The sequence below is a fragment of the Ambystoma mexicanum genome, chromosome 3p (genome assembly GCF_040938575.1).
Source record: "Ambystoma mexicanum isolate Mex_15411 chromosome 3p, UKY_AmexF1_1, whole genome shotgun sequence".
In the NCBI taxonomy this organism is placed as follows: Eukaryota; Metazoa; Chordata; class Amphibia; order Caudata; family Ambystomatidae; genus Ambystoma; species Ambystoma mexicanum.
The window spans coordinates 1224791262-1224819146 of NC_090925.1; the positions used below are offsets into that span (position 1 = coordinate 1224791262).

At 46.1% G+C, this 27885-nt stretch overlaps 1 protein-coding gene across 1 annotated transcript in view; it reads right to left on the minus strand.

Moving 5' to 3' along the window:
• Positions 1–27885, minus strand: part of HBEGF (heparin binding EGF like growth factor) — a 111388-nt gene that overhangs the window by 21563 nt on the left and 61940 nt on the right. The window contains exon 4 of the mRNA XM_069652680.1: positions 11057–11212. Within this exon, the coding sequence (XP_069508781.1) occupies positions 11057–11212 (156 nt within the window). The remainder of the gene's footprint in view (positions 1–11056; positions 11213–27885) is intronic.

Genomic DNA, 27885 nt, shown 5'->3' on the forward strand with positions numbered 1-27885 from the left:
TATCAGTATTCTTATTATTTACAGACCACCTAAGGATATGCCATTATTTGAAGAGCATTTTGTGGCTCTCGTTAATAGCCGAACCAAATATAAATCACCCATTATTCATCCTAGGAGATTTTAACTATTGGGCGGAAGACAAGCGAGACAAACCCGCTAATTCACTACTTACAGCCCTTTTCGCAGTTGGCTATATCCAATGGATTACAGAACCAATGCACTGGGATGGTCATACTTTGGATTGGGTTCTTTCACATTGGATAAACATCTTGAACTCTTTCTCCACTAGTTGTCCATGATCTGACCACTTTATGGTGAACTTCACGGTATGCTTCCCTGAAGGGCCAGCTCGTCTAGACAAATTGACAAGAACTTAGAAAAAGTGTCCCCATTTCATAAATGTAACTCAGGCTTAATTCTCCTCACTTTTGAAATCCAAATAGCTCCCTTCAGACTCATTTGAAATTTTCAACACTAGTCTCTCATCTGTCATCTACCATCTCCTCTGTTATAGAGGTGCTAGCTCCTGAAAAAAAGAAAAATCAATCAAACCAGAGACTCTAAAAAACACATGGTTCAATGATGACGTTCTTCAGTCAAGATTGAAGAAAAGAGTTGTGGAGAGAGAATGGTGTAGAAATCCATCACCCTTGACCGACTATAAATAAATCGATCAAGAACTTTCAAGAATGCTATTATCGAGGCAAAATTGAAACACTTTAACATCGACTCAGCAATGCCAAATCTAATTCGGGGGAATTGTTTAAGATCTTGAGAGAAGCTGAGGGCAAATGTGTTGACAATACCAACATCAAACGAGACTCTGCCTAGTGCCAAACAATCCAGGAGGAACTTTCCAATAAAATCTGTGGCCCCCAGTAAGTTATTCACACACAGCTACTTGGCTCAAATGCCTTTTTGGAAGAAAAGCTTACTCCTGTTGCTTCTAGTCTCGACCCTTTGACACCTGAATTCAACTTTAAACAAAGTTCTGAAGCAGAGATTCTAAATTTAGTCACCAACGTAAAACCTACCTCATGTAAGGGAGACATGTGCCATGCAAATATCCTTGTCCTTTAGAGCGAGTGTGGTTCCTGTGGTTCCTGCCTTATTCAAAGAGGTTTGAGTTTCTCCTCTCCTGAAGAAAAGCTCCCTTGGTCCATCTCTCGCCAAAAACTATTGCCCGATAACCAAAGTTCAGTTCCTGCTCAAGATTAAGGATAAAGTTGCCTATTTCCAATTCCAGGACTTCATAGAGAAGAGAAGATTAACATCTTAGGTAGCCATCAATCCGGATTCAGATCACGGTTCGAGACAGAAACTGCCCTATTGGACCTCAAAACCACCATGACAGACAGGACTCTGTAGAGAGAGAACATCTGCCATTGTTAATGCTACTTGATCTCTCTGCGGTCTAGTGGGTTGTTCCATTCTAGCGTCTGACTGGATTGCCTCCTTTCTCGGCCCTCGCAGCAGTTGAGAAGGTTCAGTCTTCCCCTGATATCATCATTGCTGGTGTCCCACAGGGATCTTGTATATCACCTTCCCTCTTCAATGTCTATATAAGACCATTGCTTGATTTACTTGCCTGCCCGGTACACCAACTATGCAGATGACAACCAGGTGGTCATTGAGCTATCGGGCAACTATAAACAGGACTCTGTAACTATTAACAGTGTATATGCTGCAATTCCTGTCCTGAATGCCCACCATTTCTTTTGGCACTTAGTGACAAAAAGGCAGAGCTTCTTATTGTGGGCACAGGACAAGGGCTCAAGAAACTCGATGTCTCTTATGAAAGCTTCAACATGGCAAATAACCAAATCATGGTCATGGACTGTGTTAAAACCTTGGGTGTCCACTTGGACGCTGAATTGAGTATGAAGTCTCATGTGTCGCACACTTGTTCATCTTGCGGCTATGTAGTGTAAGGGAGGCATGCTATCACAAGTATGACACTGATACAAGAGCTCCAAGTTCCAAAACCTTTATTCAATTTTCAGGGTTTGGAAAAACTCCTACTTTGCCCTATAGCTTTGATGGGAGTAGTCTCTACCATCAAATAATAAAGAACACACAGTCCTAGTCAGCCTTTGTCAAATCAAAATGGCCTATACTAACAAAACCTAATGTGTGCCCTATCTCTTCTACAAAAAGTGTATAAAGGGGAATATGTATGCAAAGGAAAATCAGTCTTATAATATAAAGGATCAAGATGACTGAGTCAGCTCTCCCCCCCACGATGGTCAGCACGGAGTAAGGCGGCCCCTGTAAACAGGATGACACACTCTGGCTCAGGTTCTCAAAACAAGGCAGTTCAAAATGTGGGTCGAGGCCTGCTTGGCCTTCCACGTTAAAGTCAATTATTCCAGTTCACAAAAAGTTCTTTCACAGTTTAACAAAAAGTTCACGTAGGTCTCCCTCCATCGGGCTCGGACCTCTCAAAGCTTTAACAGTTCACATACGTCTCCCTCCGCCAAGCTCAGACCTCTCAATCAACAAGTACCTGATTCAACGCAGATCTCCCTCAGCCATGCTCAGACCTCGCAATCACAGCACTTGTAGCGGTTCCTTTCCCCAAGCTTTTTTCACATTCGTTTGGGGTTCCCTTCCCCTAACTTATCACACTTCCGGTCTCCCTCAGTCAGACTCAGGCCTGTCACTGATGTCAAAGATTTTCGAATCTGCAAGGCTTTTACTATAGACCCCCACAGGACCACTTCGACTTTCTCTTCAGCTCACACTCTTGTTTTATTTACTCAAGTGTCATTTGGTCTTGGTAGTTCAGTACCATAAGCACAAATGTTCATAGAAATCTTTCTCTTAAAGTAATCACCTTTTAACTTCCCCTTTCGCCAGGGTTAATCTTGACCATTGCGCATTTCAGAGTTTGTTCACTTTGCTGCTTTTTAACAAGATATCACATATTTCACAGACACTTTTGTGTGGTCTATTTCCTGTCGCTGGACCACTCGCTACTCTGTATCACTGGCTTCACAGTTATCTGTAATTTAAAGTTCACCACAGGTCTGCCTTCATTCGCGTCTCATCAGCACGTGCGCAGCCTTCAAATGTGAGATACACTGTGGCAACTTCAATCTTTTCTTAACACACACCAGCCTTTCATGCCATTCGCTAACTAGGGTTGTAACGGTATGCCGGTATACCGGTATAAACACAGTGAACAATTTCATTATGAATAAATAACCGTTACCTTGTCTGTAACGGTATACCGATTGAAATTCCGTTTTTATGTTTTTGTAGTGCACGTTTGCAGTGCACTTTGCAATGAATGCAATTGCAAGCAGGGCTGGTGCTGGGCTGGGCTGGCTGGCTTCTGTGTTCAGCGAGGGACTGGAGGAGGCAGAGTTTGCCCGGGCCCAAGTTGCTTGGAACATTCCCGACACACGTGTGACTGAGTAAGTCAGAGACAGTAGCGCTCGCTCTGTTTGGGCTCCATAAAATCCCTTATTTAATTTAAAATCCCAGCTCCTTTAGTCCTGCAGTGCCCTGTGGATTCGCAATCAGGCATAGCACAAAAAGAAAGGTATGTTTTTTTTTCTTAACTGAAAGATTTATGGTCGGTCTGCGCAGTGTTACAAGAAAGGGGTCCCTGAGGCTTCCACCTTCCCCTGAGCCAAATAAATAGAGCATATGGTGGGGGGGATAGGGGGGATAAATAGAGCACCAGCTTGGGGGCGCACTTGGAACCAGGGGGGAGCTGGGGTAGGTGGCCCCTCCCCTGGCTCTGCCACTGTAAACAGAATCGTTAAATTGAGTAATGTGACACCTGTGCTTGGAAGCAGAAGGAATCCAGCGCTTGGAAGCAGAAGGAATCTGCCATGAAGCGTTGCAAAAGAACGGACATTATCTCCTATTGTGCCGAGGATAATGGGGCATGCACGTTACGTCTCCCACCTTTAAATGGCAGACCCTTTGCTTTGTTATTATTTGTATGTGCTCTAAAAGGGTAGTTTCCAGGAAATGCCATTTTTAGCCTTTCGCTCTCGTACTCTGGGCTGTGCCCATCTCCAGGCCACTCTGACCTGCTTTTGCTATAGGTCGCTCTGAGCTGTACCTGTTTCCTCAGTACTAGCTCTGATTCGGCCGTGCATTCTACCAACCCCCAGGGCGTAATATTGTCTGTAGCTGATAATGAAGCTCCCTGACGGTCTGGAATGTTGGCACGCAGGCTTCCAGTTAACTTAATCGGCATATTTAATCCAGCTCTCGGGCTGCGATGTTCACTGAAACGGTTACTGCTCTTCAGACTCTGCCTGAACCTCACAGAAATGGTGGATGGCGGATGCCAATGCCTGTCGTAGGGCGTAATATGCTAGACAAGGACATGCATTCAATGCTCCTTCAGAGGCCGCGTATAGTGCCGTCAGAAGGAGTGTGCTGCTGACAGCATGTATTGTTTGGGTCCCGTTGCCCGCACCATCTAGCAGTTTGCAAGTGCAGACTATACTCGGCCACGTGACATTTTCATTAGCATGCTGGAAATCCAAAGCTGTTCCGGGTGGGGAAGTCTCTGATCTCAGCAAATGTACATTTTATATTATGCTTAAAATGACGCATTGAAATCGCTTTTGCAATATTGGTTTAGCTGTTAAATTGTTTAAGCACAGTAAGGACTGCAGTGCGATATCTCTGTATCTAGATTTGTGTGGGAAATGTCTCGGGATCTTGCCTCTATGAAATGTTGTTGCAGTGGTGTGGAGGGTTAGGATGCGTTTACAGATGTACTGTTGAGGGCCACTTCTTGGACTGGTCTAACTTGTGTAACCTTTTTAACTGAAGTAAACAACCATGGCATTATTTGGGCCTTGACTCTGTGATGGGGGGGGGGCGGTGAGGGCTTTGGGAGTTTGCAACTGTTGGCCTGGGGGGAGAGGGGGGTACAGTTTGGTGAACCATGGTACATGGGGCCCAGACCACAGTGCAGGAGACTCTTTCAAACAAGCATTGCTAGAAAAACCAACTAGGTACCTTGCCCCAACAGTCTGAAATGTATACATATTGTGCAATCGGTATATTAGATTACTTTATTGCTTAATCTGAGACCCTCCAGTTTATAGTGAATCTGCGATTTGCAATAAAATCACAAAATCAGCTGTTTGCCGGGGCCGCCATTCCTGCTTAATATGTCTTAATGGCCACGAAAATCTAAATGTTAAACATCCTCCGCCAGGCTAGGGGAGTGAATGCTTAATGACTACCCTTCTGTCTTCTTTTGATATGCAGACTTCAATTGAGATGTGAACCCTTCTTTAATCTGCAGCTTGCTGTAAGTGTGTCTGCTGTGGTGAGTGGGGGTGGTTGGAAAGGGAAATATGGCACACACAAAAAGCAGGCAGGCTGCTTGTAGCGTTTGGGCCCATCACAAACGTTTTCCCATATTGGCTCTGCCGTCTCCGGTGTGCTGGGCAACCTGTATTGGAGATCTGGTAACCTTTTGAGCCTCGTCCTGCTGACCCCATCTGTCACTTTGACATGCAAGGGGAAGAGACCTGACGGACCTCAAAAGTTAATGTGGCCCTGAATTAGCATCTTCGTTGAGCAACCCCTTTCCAGTGTCTTCAAGCCCATTGATGGCAATTTTTCTTTGCTTTTTCCTTCAAATTGTGCTCTTTTCACTGCTTTGTTTACCTGCTGCTGTTTCTCTTTTCATCCCCCAGCCATTCCCTCTTGGTGCCCTCTTCCTCTTTATTTTTTAAAACCCTTTCACTTTTTATGTTTTGCAGTTTCCTGTGTGCCCCCCCTCCGTTCGGCAATCTGAGCCGCCATTTCCCTCCTTCCTTGTGCATCTATTCTGACACCCCCCCCTCAGGTGCATATACTTTCACACCAGCATTGCACACACTCAATCCCATTCAACCACACACGATTCTCTCTCTGTAGCACACACTCTTGTAGCCATGCATGCACAATCTCCCTCTCTTGCATGCTCTCTATCGCAGCTGCTGCACAGTGTGCACCCACTTGCTCTCACATCATCCTTACACATAGTCATACACTCTCTTGCACCCTTACCTGCTTACACTGTGTCATGCCCCTCCCTCTCGCAACTTACCATGAGCCACCGTATCAGCACGGGCTTCGTCAATACCACCATCCATGGCTGCAGAGACTGTGCTGCTACCACCCCAGAGCGTCAACAGCAGCACCAGCTCAACTGCTGCCATCACCACCCATGGCACAGCACGAGTAGTACCACCCAGGGTCTAACAGGCACCACCAAGCCCACCAATCATGCTCTCAGTCACCACCGCTGGCTGCCGAGGCAGTGGGAGCACCACAACCAACACCACCATCACAGATAATTCTGATAGTGCAACCAACAACATAAACCAAGGCCTAAAAGGCCCTGCCATGACCACCCATGGTCTGAGCAGCACCACTGGTACACCAATGCCACTTTCCATGGCAGTGCCACACCCTAAACCACCCAAGACTTCATGTCAGCAACAGCGCTAGTCTCACCACCACCATGGACCAGTGCAACCAACACCACAATGCAGGGCCCAACAGACAGCACCATGTGCACCCATCATGCTTTCAGAAGCAGTGCCATTGTTGCCAACCATGCCCTCAGTAGCAATTGGCCCTATTAACACCTCCAACGTTGGCTGCAGAGACAGCACCATCATCACCAATTAGGCTCATAGAGGAAGCATCACTCCTACCAACACTGCCACACATTCCCCCTGTATTAGCCCCATTAACACCACTAATTGGGATACAGAGACAGAATTGTAACCACTACCACCCTTGCTAGGAGTGCAGCCAACATCATCCCCCAGCGCATAACATGTAACACCACTACCTGTGCCTCAGTAGCAATACTAGCCACCCACCCCCAGCTCGGGCCCCTGTGCCAGAGTTCATATCATCTCCACCAAAAACCATAACCCAGGGCCTAATAGGCAGTGCCACCACCAGCCATGATCTCAGCCGCATCAGTGATCCAACATCACCACCACCATGGGCAGTAGAGGCAGTTAAAAATGCCACAGTAAATGCAGCACAAAATGTAGTTGTATACCGCAAAACTTGCTTCGTTGTGCTGCAAAATTTTACATTAATTGCCGCAATATCCTGGAGGGTCTGATAAGGCAACTTCTTGGTGATGTTTTCTTGTTTGCGTATTGTGTCTTGTTGAAAATGTGACTTTTCCTGGCAAAATAATATTTAAGACAATGGTTATACACACGTGCGGGCTATACCGCAATAACCGCGGTATACTGTCATTTTAAATGAAGGTTATCATACCGTCAAAAAATCAATATCGTGACATCCTTATCGCTAACTCACCAGCTGTGTGCATTTTTTTGTTGTCATTTCGGCTTTAATTCACGAGTCAAGATTAATACCACAGGCTTGGCCTCGCCTCCGCGAAACTCTGTCTTTCACCCAGGAGGGTCTCTGGTGTCTTTATAACATAATGCGGTCTTCTTGTATGGGATTTAGCCTTCTCTGCGTATCCTTCACGGTTCTTCAGAAGCAACAACCTCCTGCAGGGATCTCCTGGGTTTCTCTACCCTTTGATCTCGTCCCTCTGTCAGTCGTTCTGCTCCAGGAGGTGCGCCTTTGTCCCAGAAGTTCTCCTCCTTCTTGTGTTCCAACGTGCTCAGAGTGTGTCTCTATGTTTCACCTTTTATCCATGTGGGGAAAGCTAATGGGTATCAGATATATGTGATTAAAGTCAAGTGCCTGACTTTGCCTGACACGATTAGCGGGACATGTCCAATGAGATATGTAAGGGATAGCCATTTTACTCTCAGTCGCCCTCTTCCTGGGCCCAGTGTTTGTGCAGAAAGGGGGGGGTCGGGACATTGGAGAATCCTATAAAATAGGATGGGGCATGGGTATGGGAAAGGGGGGGAATACCGCGTCTCACCATCAGTTGCCTCACCCCCACTCCCTGAAGAACCCTCACCCAGGTGATCCTCACACTGGTCCACCACCAGAGTCTGGATCCAAAGGTGATGGCTGTGCCCTGGGCATCTGAGAGAGAGATCCCTGGGGCAAAGTAGGTGAGACACCCTTCGGTTTCTCACAGTAGTCAGGCTTCTCAATAAAATCAGGCCTTTCATCTCAGTCACCAATTGATCCATCTTGGCTTCAGTCCTGTTGAACTCGAGACTTGACTAATGTAACTGTCGCTTAATCAGGACATCACAGGGGAATCTTCAGTCACTCCAAACCACCCAGAACAGTGCTATTAGGGCAGTGTTTGGTCTTCATAAACAAGACCATATCGGACTCTCGCAGGACACTACATTGGTTGCCTGTCTGGCAAAGGATTATACACAAATTGTTAGCCTTGTCTTACAAGTGCTGGACCTCTATTGCTCCTTCATACCTCTCAGAGCATTTGGTTGTTGATCATCCCTCTAGACAGCAACAAACACAAGTTTAAACAGCCCTGGTTTAGGTTGGCTAAATTTGGGGGTTTGAGCTTTTCTATGCATGCTCCCAGAGAATGGAACGCCCTCCCACTGACATCCAACCCCTTCGGCCCCATTACAAGTCTCGTGGTCTGGAAAGAAGGGTGCCGGTAGCAACGTACCGGCATGCTTTCAGGACCGCCAGACTATGTGAATGCCTGCAGGAGCTTGTGCTCCTGAGCAGGTTTGACCCTGCAGGCACGGTTTTCATGGAATCACTGACACCGATAGTAATGGTGCCGGTGCTTCTGTGTCTCCATTCCCATGGAGTCCAATGGGACTCCATGGGAATGGGGACTTACCGTTTCCACCACCTCACATCCCGGGCCACTGGGACTTGTAATATCCCAGTGGCACCACGATATCAGGCGGTGGAACAGTGTTACGAGGTCAGCGGCTACTGGCGGATTACCGCTGACCTCGTAATGAGGCCCCTTGTCTATCGTCAAGGGGGCAGTTAAAATCTACTTATTTAACCTTCAGCCAGGCTAAAATTGTTTACACGCTTTGGTTACCTTCCTCTGTTCTAATCCTGGCTTGTCTGTTGTATGTATTGTTTGTCTTTGATGTGCGCCCTAAGGCCTATGGGCCTGTGACGCGTTAGAAGAAATAAATAATAATAATAATGATTCCCAGATGTGCAGTGCATGTGGAAATGGTAGCCATTTGGATTAGAATGTTTCAATGGAGCCAGTAAGCCAAGGCGGATGAGATAGCTATTGTCAGTTCAATAGAACCTGTTTACTCTGCCTCCTCCATATCGCTTGAAATATCTATGCAAACCATGTACAATTATGTTTAAGGTTAAAGGGCTTAGGCCAGTTGTTACTAGTAATGAATTATGTTTGCACACAAATGTTTAACTGATGATGTCAAGATCTACTACGGACAAATCCCAAGAAGGGGTGTGCTATGAATATGATCTGAAGATGGCAGTTAAGATAACAAATGGCCAATGAGAATGAAAGAACTGCAGAAAGATGGGATTTCTGTATAGAGGTTTTGTCCAATCACATGTGCGGGTGGATTGTAATAAAATATATGGAGTGTTTTAACTGTTGCAAAAATGGATATAATGGGCCTCATTACGAGTCAGCCAGTCCGGAAAGAATGGTGGTGGTAAATCCACCACCACCGTTCTTTCCAGACCGACTGATTCCGAGTCCTGTAGGCGGGAGGTGTCACTCCCACCAGGGCTGACCTGGCAGGTTTAACACCACCCGCCTGCAGGCGGAAATGGAAACACCGGCTCCGCCATAGACGGAACCAGTGTTTCCATTGTCCCCATCCCCATGGAGTCCTGTGGGACTCCATGGGAATGGGGACTTACACAATTCCGCCTCCGAATTCCCGGGTCACCGGGGTCGTAATGCCTCGGTAATTCCGGGTATCACGGAGGCTGACTGGTAATACGAGTCCGGCGGTACCCTGCCCGTTTTTCCGGCTCGGTTACCGCCAGACTCGTAATGAGGCCCAATGTGTCAACTTATGTGGTTCAGTGATACTTGGGTTAGTTTGGCTCAATAGAGTTATCTAGCTGCTCCCCGAAAATTGTACAATAAACGTGCTTTACGAACAAAACAAGCACTCGCTTCTTACGAGGTGGGCCTGCTTTGAGTTAGGGTGATTAGGGGCCCACCCACGACAAGTTGAAGGGATGAATTATCACAGCCTTTCACTTAAATGAAACATTTTTTAACATGTCAGGAAGAGGTGGATATTTGAAGTGCCAACTTTTGGAAAGAGGTAAAAATGTGGCATAGATGGAATTCAATCTCCTAATCATGAGGTATTTACCATATGCACTTTTCATGAAATACTAGATGAGGTGAACACGTTATGAACCCATAATCAGGCAACTGGTAAAAACAGGTGGTAATTGAAATACCAAAACAACGTTTTGAATCAATCTGAACTTCTGAAATGGTGCAGGTGGGGTAAAAACAATGGTGTGGGTGGTTGCCCAGGGCAATGCCAGTGTTTAACATTAACTCATAACCTCCCACCTATCAACTATTTTGATTATGGTATGTGAAATATTTCCTCTTTTTACCATTATCGCAAAACTCATAATAACTCACATAGAGGCAAACAGGCTTTCAAGCCTGTTAGCTTCTTTGGCATGAGCATGCAGCTGGTTATAAGTTTATTTTTTTCTCGTGTTTAGGCCAATGAGAAGCATCCCTAAGGTGGAGCTTGCTGCCTCATCCGCACTTACTTACAGGGAGTGAAAGATAAGCGAGTGTGACACATTTCATTGCCCTTGTGCTATGCATTCAGGTAGCTAGGATTACTACACCTGTAAAAACATCTGCCTTTGTAGAGGGAACATAATAATATATACTTTCAAAAGAACTTGTATTAGTGGTTTGCCGCACCCCCAGATGTAACAGTGTTCATGGAGTTAGGCAAGACCACTACTCTGCCCCGAAGCAATGATGGTCGTGCTGAGAAGTCTCAACAATCAGCTTAAAACAAAACACAGAGTTTTTCTGGGCTGTTATTAATCATAGTGGATGTCCGGAAAGTTGCTCTTACTGTGACAATCAATATTATTTTTCATATTGCATGACTTGCATTAACAGGTATACATACAAAATTACCTTAGTAATAACAATGCCCCGATGATAATAAGACAGACAGAAGAAAGCACCACTGCTACAACTGCCAATGTTGTTGTGTGGTCATAACTGTAAGAAGGATTTTCCACTGGAAGAATTAACGCGTGGCATCGTTCGCCGTGGTATCCACGCTGGCATCTACAGAGATAAAGATATAACACAAAACAAGGTAACCATTACATACTACCAATTTACATAAACAAATGCATGTTAAATATACCACCCATCTAAAAATGCTCCCTGTTGATTGCTTAGAGTTCTCCATCCAGTAAAAGTCTTGTAGCAATACTGTAATTGCACTTTCTCTCCTCTGTGAGGACTATTACTCATGGTCCACACTGATGAATTGCATCAGACTTGGGGCCTCCTTAAGAGTTTTGCTATTAGCATTGCTAATACCTCCAAATGGAAGTACAGTTATCACCCGTGGTCACTGGTCATTTTCCACCTGATCATGAGACTTGTTACTCCCCATTCTGAATTCCCATAGGACTTCATTGGGGAATGGATACCTCAGCTTACATGGAGATAATAACATTACACATATGCTGGACGTATTTACGATCTCATCATGAGGAAGACTGAAACAATAGGCGGCAATACCGTTCCCTCAGTTTTAGAAGTGATTGTACCTTCACACTTGTAATGAGACCCTTGTTGTATACCGGCAGGCAAAGCTTAGCGCCACAGCATCTGAAGAACTGAAGAGTACTACAGGAGAGCAAGAGTGTGAAAGGACAGATCAACTTCACTCAGCCTGTATAGTGCACACAGACTTATATCTAGACATATGCAGATGCATACGGTTCTGTCCCCTGGAGTGGATGAAGGGGGGCAATAGAGCTGTCTTTGCCCCTGCTCTGTCTGACCACGAGCATCACATGGATCGTAAGATGTTCGTTGTCACTGAGAGTAAATTGTGATCCGAGCGCGGCTCAAAATGATTCCCATTGTGTTAGAGGGGACACACACACATAGATGGGTTTCAATTCTCTGCTGGAAGGTCAGGTCATTGTTGTTTGCTGAGCCCTGCGACTCCCGCATACAGGCCTTTCCCTAGCCTTCCCCAAAAGGAACACACAGACACAGATCATTCAGTATCGGGCTCCCCGCGAGCAGTGCCGTGCTGTGGGACTGCCCCCTTTATTATACACTGCACGCGAAGGCATGACGTGGCCCCCGCGCCACGTGACCACATCACAACCACGAAAAAACAAATATCTACCTAGAAATACTAAGAGCTGTCTGTCATTTAAAATGAGGTAGAACACAAATACACATACATATACATCCCTGTGTGTGACATTGAAAATATTAAGGTCCCATTCAGGGTTTTGTGCTAATACTGTCAAACTCAAATACTATGATGGCACCCGGACTGCAAATCCAGCCTTGAAAACACTCGAGCACACTGCAGTTCCCCCACCACGCCGTCAAGAGTCGGGGTAATGTGTCGCTCGCGCTTGATAGCCTGATTTGGAAGTCTCATAAGGACACCAATGTGTACTGACCCTGGTTGCTTTGGTTTGCTCTCAATGACGATGGGGGATACATGGGGTGGGTACTTCCACTCTTTCTATGATGTCCAGTCTCACCAGGTTCTTCAATTCCAACTCCACCTGCTTTCTAAGGTGGAAAGGAATCGGACAGTGTTTCAGTGCGGTTGGGCACACTGTTTCATCGATGTGCAGCTTGCCAACGCCCTCGAACAACGATTTGAACTTTTCAAGAACTTCATTGATATCTTCAGTTTATATGCTCAAGGCAAAGTGAACAATTCCAAGGGCCTCTGCTTCCACATAGCTCATTAATGAGCGAGTACTTATGTTGGTTACAAAGAATTTGGCTTTAATTTCCTTCCCTACGTGGGCCACTTTGGTGATGAACATACCTTTGAGAAGTATCGGTTGGGTGCCGCCAAATGTAAAATACTTCGTCCGGGCTTTGGACAGCGCTGGAAGCCTCGGGAGGGCTTCACAGTGGCGTGTTGCCATCACGCATACTGATGCTCCCGTGTACACAAGTACTGCCGTCTTTGCTCCTTGTACAGAAACTGTGCACATGTGTTGTCTCTTTTTTTTCTTTATGGAGTCTATGCTGGAGATGAAAAAGATTTCTTCCTCCTCTTCTTCTTCTGCCAGTTCTTGAGATGGTGCCTACTGTTCGACAGCTTGTGTCGTCTTGGAGAGTCACTGGGTGTCGTGCAGGGTCCTCTGGGGATGGTCACGGGTGTGGGAGCTTTATACATCCTCGCGAAGTTACCCGTAGTTCTGCATCGTCTGCATACTCTTCCCCTAGGCATTCCCCTGCATGCCGAAGGTCATAGCCACACTTGGGGCATGGTATCGGGGTTTCAGCTCTTCTCGCATTCCACCGAGGTCTTGACGGACCAGCGCCATGGTGTCGCCCTATTGCTCAAACATCCTCCACTTAGAGGAATCGAATTGCAGCGTTCATTTTGGTTGGCGTGGCTCTCCGCCAGTTCGTATGTTCTGCCCATTTCTAGTATGCAGGCTAATGCTAGACCAGTCTCACACAACACTTGGAGATGCAGCTTCCCTGAAGCGCACCTTTGTATCAGTTGGTTTCTCACCATGCCCTCCTCCTTCTCCCACGCGTACGTACTTGCCAGATGTCGAAGTCTGCCATAGAACTGGTTCAGGGACTCCTTCTGCTTGGCACCGCACATAATAAACCTTTCATAGTCCTGGTTTGCTAGCAGCAAAAAGTACTCTTTGAGGCTGTCCTTTGCCATCTGATAGGAGTTGTTAATGGGAGTGAGGGACTTGAAGATCTTGTGAACCTTCCACCCCGCTGAATCTACGAGGGTGTAACGCTCACCTGATTGCCGCAGAGGCGCCGATCTTGACTGGGTGAATGCCGTATCTTCAAAGGTGATGTGTAACACACGGTTGGCTCTTTGGGCTGGACCTCTGTGCACTGTATGTCTGACTCGAAGAGTAAGATGTCTGCAGATAGAAAATATGGGATTAATGAACTGGGGTTATTGGGTGCCTCTCTCCTCTTCCCTTTCTCTTCTCCTGTAGAACCCCAAAGGTTAACGCCCTCACCTTAGGTAAGTGAACGCCGAGCTCTCCATCTGCCTCGGGGCAGGGTGCCGTAACCAGTTTCTTCACTGGATAAGGGTGCAGGCCTCTTGACCCCAGAGGACTGCTGTCCGTCGTTAACTGCACGAACGGTAAGTTCTGGGCACTTCAAATGTCTTAAAAGTCTTTTGTAATGATATCTCTTGTTTTGCAGGGTTCCGGCGATGGCAGATGGCGGGCTGATGAGAGTTGAGGATCGAACCCGCGTGAGGAATAGAAGCGCCTGGAAGCACGTAAGTAAGCGCTTGTAGCCTGCTTCACGATGCGCACTAACTGTCCCTTTTATCTTGCAGGTACAAGTTCGGAGCTTTAGAGAAGCTGAAGGGTGCTGGAATACCCACTGGATTCGGCGTGGGAAGGAGTAATGGCACGTGAGTAATAAAGTTGCCCAATGTCTTTAAACGCACCTTCTTTTGTCTTTCAGATGCGGGATGCAGCGCCGAAGGCCTCCGGAGCGTGCGAAGAGCTGGTAAGCTTTTGTCTTTCAGATGCCGGAATGCAGAGCGAAGACCTCCGGAGCATGCGAAGAGTAGGTAAGCCTTTGTCTTTCAGATGCCGGAATGCAGCGCGAGGCGTTGGTGACAGCCGATGGACCAGGTAAGAGATGCGCTGCCACTGAAGACCGTAGTGCTAACCTGTCCTTTCTTTGTCTTTACAGGTGCTGCTGAAGACTGGATTCCAGGATGGTAAGCCTTTGTTCCCTTAGGCCCAGGATCAGAAGCAGAAGACACGATGAGCGTTCTGCTGCAGAGAATGCAGAATAACGCAAAGCAAGATTCATCCATCGGGTGTGGTTTAAATAGCCTCCTGTAGTGCTTAGGTGTCTCCTTCCACAGCCTCGCCTAGGTAAGAAAAGAGTTCCTGCTTTCCAGAAGAGTTCCAGTGTTCTGAACCTAGGGAGTGGCTCCTGCCCCACCCAACAGGAAAAGTAGTCCCAAACAGAAGAGGATCAGGGGTTCAACTGGCAGGTAAGTAAGCAGCATGGTCTGCTGCAGGTAAGTCCACCCAAGCATTATGAGCCCGGCGCTTCCAGCGCTGGGACTGGGCATCTTTATGAGCCTGGTGCCACTGGCGCCAGGACAGGGTCCAAAAGGTCCCAATTGGGACTGGCTGGCACTCGGAACCGGGGTTATGGGTCTGCTTCCAAGGGAGTCGGGCAAGTCCTGATCTTTTGGAAGCAGAGATCATGACAGAGGGTTGCAGTTTTGGCCTTGTCATCAGTCTCACCAGTTGCTATAAAGTTCATGTCCAACTTCTCTATCTAAAGCACCCATTTTGGTTCCAGGCTTGAGGGATTCCCTGAGGTGTTAAATTCTGGCATCAGGGCCAGTGTGCTTTGTTGGCGTGGTGTTCTTCCCCCTTGAGGGGCCCTTGCAGTGCCTTGTCCGTACATAATAAACCTTTCATAGCCCTGGTTTGCTAGCAGCAAAAAGAGTTGTTTGAGGCTGTCCTCTGCCGCCTGATAAGAGTTGTTAACGGGAGTGAGGGACTTGAAGATCTTGTGAACATTCGACCGCGCTGAATATATTAGGGTTGCAATTGTGGCCTTGTCATCAGTCTCACCAGTTGCTATAAAGTACATGTCCAACTTCTCTATCTAAAGCACCCATTTCGGTTCCAGACTTGAGGGATTGCCTGAGGTATCAAATACTGGCATCAGGGCCAGTGTGCTTTGTTGGCGTGGTGTTCTTGCCCCTTCCCCCTTAAGGGGGCCTTGCAGTGCCTTGTCCACCCGCTCGTTGACCTTCTTCGTCACTCATGGACGCAGGTCGTACAGGCACCTCCTACGTGAAAGAAGGCTGCATATTGCACCTGTTGATGCACTTTTGGGAACACGTCAATCTCTGTGGCGCATCAGCTCTGCTCTCCTCTGGGACACCACACTGTATTGTGGTGCACACCTGTGCCTTCGATCCAGCACTACTGGTTAACCTATCAATTATTCAGTAGGCCGGATAAAAAGAGGAAAATATTGATAGAAAAAAAATTGCTTTTTTTTAATGGGCCCTTGTGGCCATTCTGGCAGTCTCTTGCCTTTTAGGCCTGTGATGTGGGTTCCAAAAGTTGTCCACACAGCGCACGAGCACTCCACGTGTGGGGCCGCTGCCACTGGATGCACAAAATGGCAGTGATTGCCTTACTGCGGTTGCAAGTGCATCTGACAGGCGTCGGATCGGGTCACCGGAAATAATATCAGCATCGGAGCACCTCTCCCTGCCCAGTTCATCCTCGTCGCCAATGTTGGGTATCAGGTAATAAAATTGCGGCAAACATGTCGCCGGTAAAAGAAATCACGGCATAAATGCTGTGGTTTGACCCGGTAAAGGTGTAACCCATTATACCATTTAAGGAGAGCGGGGGTTGCGGGGGTGTCCCCCGCTCCCCTTAAATGGTACAATGGTTCCAGGGGTTGCGGGGGTGTCCCCCGCATCCTTGATTGTGGTGGCAAAACCACAGCATTTTTGCCGCAAAAATTTGTATTCACGGCCATTTTTGCAGCGATTTTAAGACATGGAACCCAATGTTGTGGTTTGCAGAGCCCTGGGATTCCCACATGCAGGCCTTGACCCACCCATCCCCGAAAGGAACAGACAGACACAGATCCTGCAGTATCGGGCTACCTGTGCGCACTGCTGCAGTGCGGGACCGCCCGTTTTATTATACAGCACGCGCGACGGCATGACGTGGCCGCCGCGCCACGTGACCACATCACAGCCAGAAACAAATATCTACCTAGAAATACTAAGAGCTGTCTTTAATTTAAAATGAGGTAGAACACAAATACACATACATATACGTGCGTGTGACATTGAAAATATCAAGGCCCCATTCTATGTTTTCTGCTAATACTGTCAAACTCAAATACCATTGCTCCCACCTGTAATTACAATTAATCGGCGAGTTTACAGGTTTCAATAATCCACATTTAATTAGGGAATGGCAGAAATGAATGCACGCTATATTTCCATATGCACCTTTTCTGCCCAAAATCAGATGGCTTGGTGAAACAGGAAGTGTTTGGAACTATGACCAGTTTACTGTTACACACTTACAAAGAGCTCGAAACGTGACTCTCCGCCTAATTGATAAAAGTGAAAGTGTTGTTTGTTTATTTAATTAGTATTTCAATCAGAAATGTTGCAGAAAATAGAATTCTGTGTCAAGAGTGATAAGTGGTGCCGAGAGCATGGGTGACTGCATAAACAAAAGGCTGTGGTTGCAAGGAGAGTGTTGCATTGATCAGGTGCGTTTTTTAGACCCGAGGATCGATGATGGTGTGAGCTATCTCAAGTCAGATTTCAGTGGACGGTGTACGTTTTGTGGCACCCTCCAGACTGCTCTGAGTACTTTTCCATTCACTTTTCCTTTCCCGTGCTTCATTCCAATCCAAGATCTGCTTATAAATTCGGCCCTGCACACCCCCCCCCCCCCCCTCCCCACCACCCCTTTTTTTCTGCCAGGACTGTTTTTGAAGTAAATGAGTTCTTTGTTCATATTGTTCGTTGCCCCCTTTTCAAGATTTAATTAAACCCACTATTCTTTGTACCATACTTTATGTATAATTTGAATCCAGACATTCATACATGTATTCGACTGTAGTAAACCAGTGATTTCTGTACTGTACTTTATTTTCAATTCGAATCCAGACATTCGCATATTTTCACACATGTATGGACAATTGATTTCTTGTTTGTTTGTCTTCTATTAAAAATGTTGCAATTTTTATGACTTCAAGACTCAGTGTTTATACAGCATCCATTTTTCAGAATATTAACTCAATGCCAAGCATTACAAAACTTCCATGAGAAATGTTTGAATTCTTTTTATTCCACCACTTTTATTGTGTTTCTCTATAAACCTCACTATGCCCTCACATGGTTGCTACTAGTGCATAAAAGTGGACCAGCAATGATGGGATAACAGAATTAAGTGTTACCCATACCCGAGGACCACAGACCAAACTCAGAATCTGTTTCTATATTATTTATCTCAGTGGTAGACGCTTTGTGTTGATGATTACCTTTGTAGGTTTGACCCATATGTGTGAGAATAGGTTGCATAAATCGCCTGGCATTCTTCTAGTCGCCCTTCTCCCCCTTTCACCCTCAGTGGACCAGTTGATGCCTCAGTCTCAGTTGGATCCTGCACCTCTTTTTATATTCAAAATCCAGGTGCACTTCCCGTCGTAGAATCAGTCACTGGCTGGCGTGTCAGCCAGAGGCGTTGCTGGGGGGGCAGAGGGGCTATAGCCCTGGGTCTTTTGGTTGTAGCCCCGGATACAATCTCGGGGTCTACAACCAAAAGGCTAGCTAGCCCCGAGTCCCGACAATACCGACATTGGTGTAGCCCCAGATCTTTTCCAGACCAAGCAACACCCCTGGTGTCAGCCAATGAAAGCTGCGAAGTGGAGGGAAGCATAAGCAGTAGTGTTAGTAGAAGGCCCATACTCATGGTGGTAAATCGTTGTACGTGCAAGTGAGTTCTGAGGGTTCGGGATGACAAATGAAGGATCGAGGGTGAGCCGTAGTTGTGCATCTCTGGACAGAGGCATTGAGTGGTGTTGTTGGCTTGAGGCTGCAGGCATTTACCCATTTCAGAATGTTTAGCTATATGTGGCCCCTAAAGCCTGGTGCTGAAATCAACTGCTTGTTGTCAGGCTACTATCAGGGATCCTGTTGTATTTTGAGAGGAGTGGCTTGTGTCCCCTACGCTTTAAAAGGACACACTGCTGTCGCCTGAGCGGACAGTTTTTTAAATGATCTCATCCCATTACGCATCATGACAATAAAACCAATATTCCTAAAATAGGAATACACCCACAGCTGTATGATTGGTCCAATCCTAATATTATTTGCATAGACTATTCTCAGAGAAGAATATCTTGCTTGTTTTATTATGAAATGACCGCTTATCCACATATGAGTGTATTCCAAACCCATCCCAACCATGTTAATAAAGGTTCTGAAACATATTTCTGTGTCACTGGATCTGTCAAAGATGGGATCAGAAAGGGCATTAATAAAACCTGATAAAAGACTCAATCTAAGGCATTGTGAGGTAAGTACCATGGCTTATCCGACAGTTCGGACTTTGCTGCCAACACTAGGATGTCTAACACAGGGAAGGAGACCTCAAATACAAGGTCACTTTTTCGTCAGTTTAGGAAACAGGTCCTGCCCCTGACCCATAGATCACAATCAGCACACGGTTACGAACTCTACAGTGTACAACCTCTACAGGGTACGAACTCTACAGTGTACAAATTCTACAGGGTATGAACTCTACAGTGTAAGTAAACAGAGACCACTTGTTGAAACAGACTTATAGGGAAAGATATGATAGGGATGTCCCTAACACTAGCATGTACGTTTGGGAAAGGATTTAAGATCCCTGCCATTTCGATACCTTATGACCAGCATAATTTGCCTGACCTCCCCACACAATGCAAAACTTTATTGTGTGAATCTGGTATTATACAGGAGGAGGAGGGAATCCCAGAGAACCCAGCCCCAATCCACTAATTGGGAGCAGCGTTGGTGCCATTCGGCAGGTATTCTAGGGAACGCCAGAAATGCCCAGCCCCCTTGAGCAAGCTGCATGGGGTCGAAAGGGATATAAAAAAGGAGAAGTGCAAATTGCAAGTTGCAACCTCCTAGGTAGTCTTACAAAGTTACTTGGCGCCTCAATTCTACACATACACAAAGCACACAATTTCTTATTTGCCAATAGTCAATTATCACTAGCCAATGGCTAGTGGTGATTGTACATTTTGAACCATTCAAGATTAAGGGAGGCCTTCACAGGCTACACTAGCTGGGGCATCTAAAAGAGTAGAGTAACCGTGGTAAAGTGAGAATCCAAAAGGGGTGGGGAGAGAGGAGCCAAGTAGGGAAACAAAGGGATGTTACAAGGTTGGGAAGAGCTACCCTTCCTACCTGTGGGGAGAAGGAAAAAGGTTGCTCAGCAAACAAACACCAAAAGCACCTGGGAGGTGTTGAAAATGTCCACCAGCCGTTCTGAAGACCCACGCCCGTGAATTCTCCCAATCAGATTGATGCAGAGAAGCACCTGACCATCCCAGACAAATAGGGAATTTTTCCTAATTGGCTGGGGTTGTTAGCACCTGAACCCACGCATAAAGGAGGCTCTGTTTCCTATGTCTGGGAGAAGGGAAGTAGGAGTGCAGAAGTGGGTTGAAGAGTTGTGAAAAAAACCAGGAGAGCTGAGTAGGCTCTGTGAGGTCAGGGGCCATGAGAGACTGCAGAGGCCAGGAAACTATAACCCATATAAGGTGGTAAAGGCCCCCTATCCCTAGCAGAGTGTGTGGGGAGACAAGAGTGAGAACTGGGAGAGATCCAAGGGAAGAACCAAACTCTGAGAGAGAGCCATACTGGGGGAGAACTAGACCTGCAAAGAGAGACAGACATCAAGGAGAACCAGTCGCTAAATAGGGAGTGAGCAGAAAGAAAACCAGGCCCTGGGAAAAGACCAAATGCTAACAGTAGAGAAGACCTTGAAGAACACCATGGCCCAGGGGGCGACTCCTGGCTTGTGGGTTAAAATATGATAGACTGATAAAATACCCTAAGCATGGGAGAAGAAATGCTAGATGGTACTTGTGTGTTTGAAGTATTGCTACTGGTCCAGGAGGGTCACCCACAGACAGAAGATGTTAATATGTAGGTCAAATCGGCATCCAAAGGCATAGGCTTGCTGTGGCCTGAGGGGCAAGGTCCACCCTCTATTCCCCAGGGCTCAACCTGTGATATTAAATACAGGGGAGGGTATGAGTGTGAAGTGGGAAGCTACCGCTGTTCATGAGTTAACTGGAATGCTGATTGTGGTGTGCTGATCTGATAGGGGCCATCATCTGGTTACCTGATACAAAGAAATGTACATTTTTATAAAACATAACTAACATGTTATTTATTTATATTTATTTTGTATTTATTTTTAGCATTTGCGTCAATGCCCAAACTCTGGGGTAACACAACGTTAGTACATTGTTAGTAGCATGTTACAGTAGAGTGGGGTACATATGGGTGACTGTTCAGAGATGACAATTCAGTACAGTGCATAAGCCAGTGTGTTACTCATATTTATCGAATAGCCATGTTTTGGCTAATATTTTGAAGACAGGGAATAAATGTTTGTTGCAAATGTGCGCTGGTAGCATGCTCCAACGTGTGGGAGCTATGACACAGAAGCTTGCACCGCCTGCCCTTTTTCTCTTAAAGCAAGGGTTGACCAATGACATACTGGAACTTGATCTGAGAGAGCGTGTGGGGACGGATTGGGTGATACAATCACATAGATACTGGGGGGTGTCTCTGTGCACCCAATGATGAGTGATAGTTAGCGTTTTGAAGTCCACCCGGGCTTTGATAGGGATCCAGTGTACTTCGCGTCTAGTGACCGAGATGTGGTCGGATCTTTTGAGACCGAGGACTGCATGCATCACTTTATTTTGGAGGAGTTGGAGTTTCAATAGATTTGTTTTTGATGTGTGTGTGAGTAACACATTGCAGTAGTATAATTTACACAGTATCAGTGCTCTAGTGAGAGTGATGCAGTTAGATGGTGAGAGGAATTGTCCAATCAGAGCAATGAGTCTCAATGTATAGGCTGTGGATGATGAAATGGCATTGACTTGCCTATTCATGGAAAGATCAGCTTCCAGGTAGACTCCTAGTGTCTTTATATGCTTGGAGACCGGGATGGGTGTGCCGTCAATGCAGAAGGAGGAAACAGTTGAGTCAAGGTGTTTGATCCGTTGCAGTGAACCAATGATGAGCAGCTCAGTTTTCTCATCATTTAGTTAGAGGTTGTGGGTGGCCATCCAGTTTTGGATGGTGCTGTAAACTTAATTAATTTGATAGTATCAGCAACATAATCACCAGAGAGTGGGACGATAATTTGAGACTTGGTATACATGATGTCACTAGCATCCAGTGTGTCGAAGAGGGGATTTGTAAAGGTGGTGTAAAGGGTGGGCGAGAGGCAGGACCCTTGAGGTACACCTAATCTAGCTGGGACGACGTCAGCCGCCAAGTCCCCTATGGTCACTCGAGTGGTCCTACCACTGAGAAAGGATTTAATCCAGTCTGTGGCTTCACGTGAGAATCGGAAATGCTGGATGAGGTGCTGGCAAAGGATGTTATGATCTACCAGGTGGAAGGACACAGAGAGATTGAGCAGTAGGAGGATGGCTAGGTTTCTGGCATCCATGATAATATCCATCTGCTATGCCTAGCAGGTAATTATTGTCTAGGAATTTCTGAACTTGGGCATAGGCTAGACGTCCAGGATTTTTAGTAAAAATGTGATGGATGTGATGGGGCGGTAGTTAGTTGGTATCGCAGGGTAGTTTTTTAGTAGTGGTGTGATCCAGGCTGTTTTAATTGAGAAGGGCACTGTACTGGTTGCGAATGATGCATTGGTGAGTTCAGTGATCATAGACGCAAGTGAAGGTGAACAGAGCTTCACAATTTGGGCTGGGCAGGAGTCAGCTTTACAGTTAGATGGCTTGAGGACGCTGATGGTTGTTGGTACTTGCTCAGGTGTAACTGGAGAGAAGGTGAACAAGGTGATATCTGAGGGAGCCTCTTTTTGGTGACTGATTAAGTTTGGCACTGAAGGTTTGTTGGCAAGGACCACCTTTTTGTAATTAATTTTGATCATAATGCAGTCCATTTTGTGAGAGAGTGCATCCTGAATCGTGGTGCACCAAGTTTTGGCGTCACGAGTATTGGTGACAGGGGTGATGGGTGTTTCCAGCTCACGGGGGATAGCAAAGAGTTCTTTATTATTGGAACTGGCATTAGAGAGCCGATCATTAAGGCTGTTAACTTTGGCCTTGACAATCTCTTTCTTGTATTTGAGGGTCAGGGTGACAAGGGCCTTTGCGATTCGAGTGGGAGGGATTTTTTTGCAATGGTGTTTGAGGGCTCTTTTTTCTCTCCTTAGGTTTATTAACAATTCAGCTAACCAGATGCTGTTCGTTTTGTGGGGTTTGGGCTTTTTGAGTTTGGGCGGTGCATGCATATCCATTGATTGTAAGAGACATGCATCATATTTTGAAGCTAAATCCTGCACTGAATAGTTTGTGGGCAATATATAGGAGTCAAATGCTGTGATGAGGGATGGTTTTAAGTCGTTGTGCATCAGTTTTTGAGTATTGCGGACTAGTCTGGGGTATAGTGACTTTGGTACTGTTTTATGAGGTTTGGTAAGAGGAAGGGTAAAGTGAATAATGTGGTGCTCAGACCAAGGTACTGCATCAATGGCTGAGATTTTGATGACAGCAGTAGTGGAGAGTATCCAGTCCACTATATGTCCTTTGGAATCGGTCGGGCTGGTGACAGGTTGGTAAAGCACATGTCACTCATGGCATTGGTTAAGGCTGTTGCCTGGGTGTCAAAGGCATTGTTATATCCTAGGTTGATATCTCCCAGAATGATGCATTTGGTTGCAGGTAGGGGGTAGTCAGAAGTGGGATGTCAAGCTCTGGGTGGTTAGGTCCGTTGGGATGCCTGCACAGCAGGAAAACGTTAAGCGTGGTCTGTGGTCAACTTGATGGGGTGGTGGGCAAGGGACTGGTGCTGAATTGTAATGCAGTTTTAGCTATGAGGGCCACTCCACCTCCTGCTGCATCAAGACAATCGGCTTTATAAATCGTGTAGTTAGTGGGTATAGCTGGGGATAGAAGTGGTCCTGAGGCCTTGTGCAGCCATGATTCTGTGATAGCTAATATATCGAGTTTCTCTTCCAGGATGAGGTCATGGATTTCGACTGCATGGGTCCATAGAGATCTGGGATTAATGAGGGCTCATTGAAGTGGGTCTGCAGCATTTTGTTCGATAAAATTGGTCAAATGGTAAATTTGACTGATTTCGGTCAATACCATTGCATCGATTTTTAAAAATACTGAAAATGTGAAGCGGGGGTTGCAATGGTGTCACCCGCTCTCCATGTTTGGTAGTTTTGGGCTTCGGGGGTTGCGGCTAAAAAGAAAGGAAAAGGGACCCTGCAGTGTTGGATCGGACCTGCGTAAGAGGGACGGATCTGACGTCACAGGGGTACAGCAGAAGCAGAGGTGGCGGTGAGTGAACAGGTAAGTAGGGGGGGGTGATGTAAGGCACATTTTGGTTTGTTTGGCAGAAGTGAAAAGCGATTTGCAGCAAAAATGACTAAGGTCAATACTGCTGCAAATCATTTTACTTTTACTTTGGTCAAACAACCCAAATCCATTATTGACGGGGGTACTTGTGTGTGTCGGAGGTTGTATCTTGGATTTGGTGGAGGGTCGTGGGGTGGTGGCTTGGTGCTGGGTGGGAAATTGGGGCTTCCAGTGGTAGCTGAAGCGGGAGAAGTGTGCGTTCTGGATTGCAGTCCGAGGCATGGGCTAGATTTTCCATTAATTGGTGTGTTGTTGGGTGGTGGCGCCTGCTGATGTGTGCGTCCTGCCGTTTCATTGTGAAGGGAGGGCAGTTGCAGGCAGTCATTATGCACTGGAGTTTCAGTAGAACTTTGGGGTAGGTGTCTGCTAGTACTAGTGAAGCGTTTGCTGTCTGGGGCATTGGGCTCGGTTGGGAGATGGGAGTGTTAAAGCTGTTCATTTGAGTAGATGGGTTGCCTACTGCTCCTATCCATTCAGCCTGGGGAGAAAAGGTGATGGTGGGGATATAGGGCAGGGTCTTAGAGTGTCTACTGTGGTGCGGTGCACGTTAACTTTGGTGGGGTCCTCATGAGCTATTCTGGGGGGGCGTTTAGGGGGTTGAATGCAGCGCAATATATTTGTGCATCAAGGAGATATTTGGGGCAGGTGGGGCAGGTGGAAGACTTGAGAAGGCAGTTAGGGGTTTTGTTGGCACCAGCCTCTGTGGTGTAGATGGTATTACATGTATAATGTAGTGTGCTGCTTGGGTGATCAGTGTGCTGTTTGGCTGTTTTTGATAACGGAGATCTGAACAGATCAATTAATTCTGAACGGTATTCTGTGTTCACTGTCATGCATACAGTGTTTGCATTCACCATAGCCCCGGCTTATTTCGTGTTTTGAACTTTCTTTGGGGAATATATTTATAATGAGTGTCACGATAGTCAAGCACTTGATACCAGGATCTAGGTGTAGATGCCAAACCACCGTTCCAAACCCTGGCAAGGCAGACTCAGCCTTTCCTCTCTCTCTGAGGTTGACAAACTAAAGTATATAAAGCACTGGTGATGGTAACCCCGACTGTGCTACAAAACAACATACCTGCATCAGAAAACGCTAGTTAACATGTCATCAGTATGGTGCATGCATAGAGCGTAGTCCCTTAGAACAAGAGTTTCAAATACTGTGTAGCCACGCCAGTGACGAATATAATGCGCTAGTCGGGAGAGCTGATTTGGTAGCCAAATTAGTAAGAACAGAGCTAAAATGTCGAGGACCATTTTCTGGCTTTGCTACTGGATGATACTGTGATTTTATAAACATCATATTACCTGAATGTGCTGACTTCGGTGAAAGGGTTTGCTTGTTCACATTCTGATGGCTCAGCTCATCGCCTGCTCTTTTGTCCATGTAGGAAAGACAGGAGAGACACAACCAAAGGTCGCAGACCTCTTGTAAGCTTATTTTAAGGCACTACTCGTTTTAAGGTCTAACTATTTGACACAAAATGGATTGCTTTTTTCTACCATTTCAAATGTTCTTATTCAAAGCATGAATAACAATCTGCAAGTCTTTGAAAAAAAAAGGTTGAACGTGGCTGAGTGCATTTGAATCTTTAGAATACAGTAGGGAACCCAAATACTTTAGGTTCACATGATACCTGGAGACTTCGATTGTCTGAGAAAGAAACCCACATGGTCTTGAAAGCTAGCAGACACAAATATGCAGTTCACCTACTAAAGGTATCATTGCACAAGATCTCCTGTGTTTTGCTTTTCCTAAAACAATAACCTGCCCTGCTTTAGGACCTTTCTGGTGAAGGGGAAATCAACGTGGAGCATAAAAGATCCAGGGGAACAGAGAGAGTTAACAGCGCTGAGAGACCCGCAAGAGCTGGGAAAGCCAGTGTAGCCCAGGAGAGCTGACAGGGCCTGAGAGACTGGAGAAGGATGTTGGGAGCCTAGGGAGAGTAGTGAGACCACCCTTTCCCAGGACAACAACCTCGCTGAAGGTGTTAATATCTGTTGCTGGCTAGAGCGAGCTCGTATGGAGCTAAAACTAGGATATAGGGAGCTGGGCATTATGTCCCTGCAATCAGCCCTACAGCTAAGTGGCATACTTGACACTTGTGCTCCCTGAAAAGAGGCAAGCACTCCCCTAAAAGAAAAATAAGTAGTAAAACTTTGCACCACAAAAAATCGGACCAGGTGCATAGTCCCTGCTTCCAACCACACAGCTGCACTGGTATGTTCTGATAAGTGGCATCAGCAGAGCAATGCCAATATTATTACTGCCGGACCTCAAGAGGATATTTAAGATGTAAACGAATATTAATGTGCATGACTTACTAGATGCAAAGAAGTATGGATTCCAAAATGATACCTGTTTTAGAGTTAACAAATGTTTTACTTACTTAAAAAATATTCCCCATGGCAACAGGAATTACCTTTCTACACCATTAAAAATAATTTAAATTCCAATTTTAAAAAGCAGGCAGTTTAATACACCCACTTTGCAATCTTATCTGAAGCCTTGTCTTCGAATGTCAAATCACGTGAGCTGGGCACTATACCCCTTGGAGTGAGTAGGGTGCAATATCCCTGGAAATTAGCTGGGCACTAGATCCCTGTAATTTACAAATAGCGATCTGGGCAGTATATCCTTGAGACAGCATTTGAGAAGGCTGAGAAGCTTGCTTGGTGTTATATCCCTGAGACTATGTATTTAGAACCGAGAACCAGAGGGAGTTTCTCTACTAGATAGGAAATCCCAGTGCGTGGGCCATACCAGGGGTGTTGCTAGGTCGGGAAAGGATCAGGGGCTAAGCTAATGTCGGGTTGTGCGGGATTCGGGGCTTGCTAGCCTTTTGGCTGTAGTCCCTGAGCTTCTATCTGGGGAAACAACCAAAAGGCCCGGGGCGATAGCCCTCTTAGCCCCCCTCTAGCAATGCCTCTGAGTCATACCTTTCCCTCACCTTTGGCTATGGAAGTTTAGAGAGAAGAATGTTTTTTTTTTCTTTAAAGAGAATCCATGAGCACATATGGGTGTTTATCCCATTTGCTACCAGTAAGAGCCTTGTATGATTGAAACATATATCATTTGTTGCGTGTTCTCTTGACTCCCACAGTAACATTGGGGCTTTATGCAGAGGCTAAGAGAGTGGTAATATGAGTTTCCCACTAAAATGTGAAATGTTGAGTTGTAGAATCCATGCACATTACCGTGATCTCCCTAGAACCTTTACACAGGACGTAGCGCCCTGCCCTTCTAAAGCAAATCCTTCCCTATTAAGTGCACTTTGTTAAATTCAGTGCATTTGCCCTGCAAATGTTATTCTTGTTCCCTAAAATTACCTTTAGCCTTTCACATACATATGTTCCTTATCCTCCAAAAGTAGGAAACTGCCTACACTGTCAAGATGCTGGGCTGATCAGCCCTACAAGACAATGGCAATTTTCTAGGGCAAAAGGCCTATCTTTGGGCTCATTTGCATACCCACAACGCCTTGCTGGTGTGGCTCTGAACTGGAGCTCAACTTCCATTAA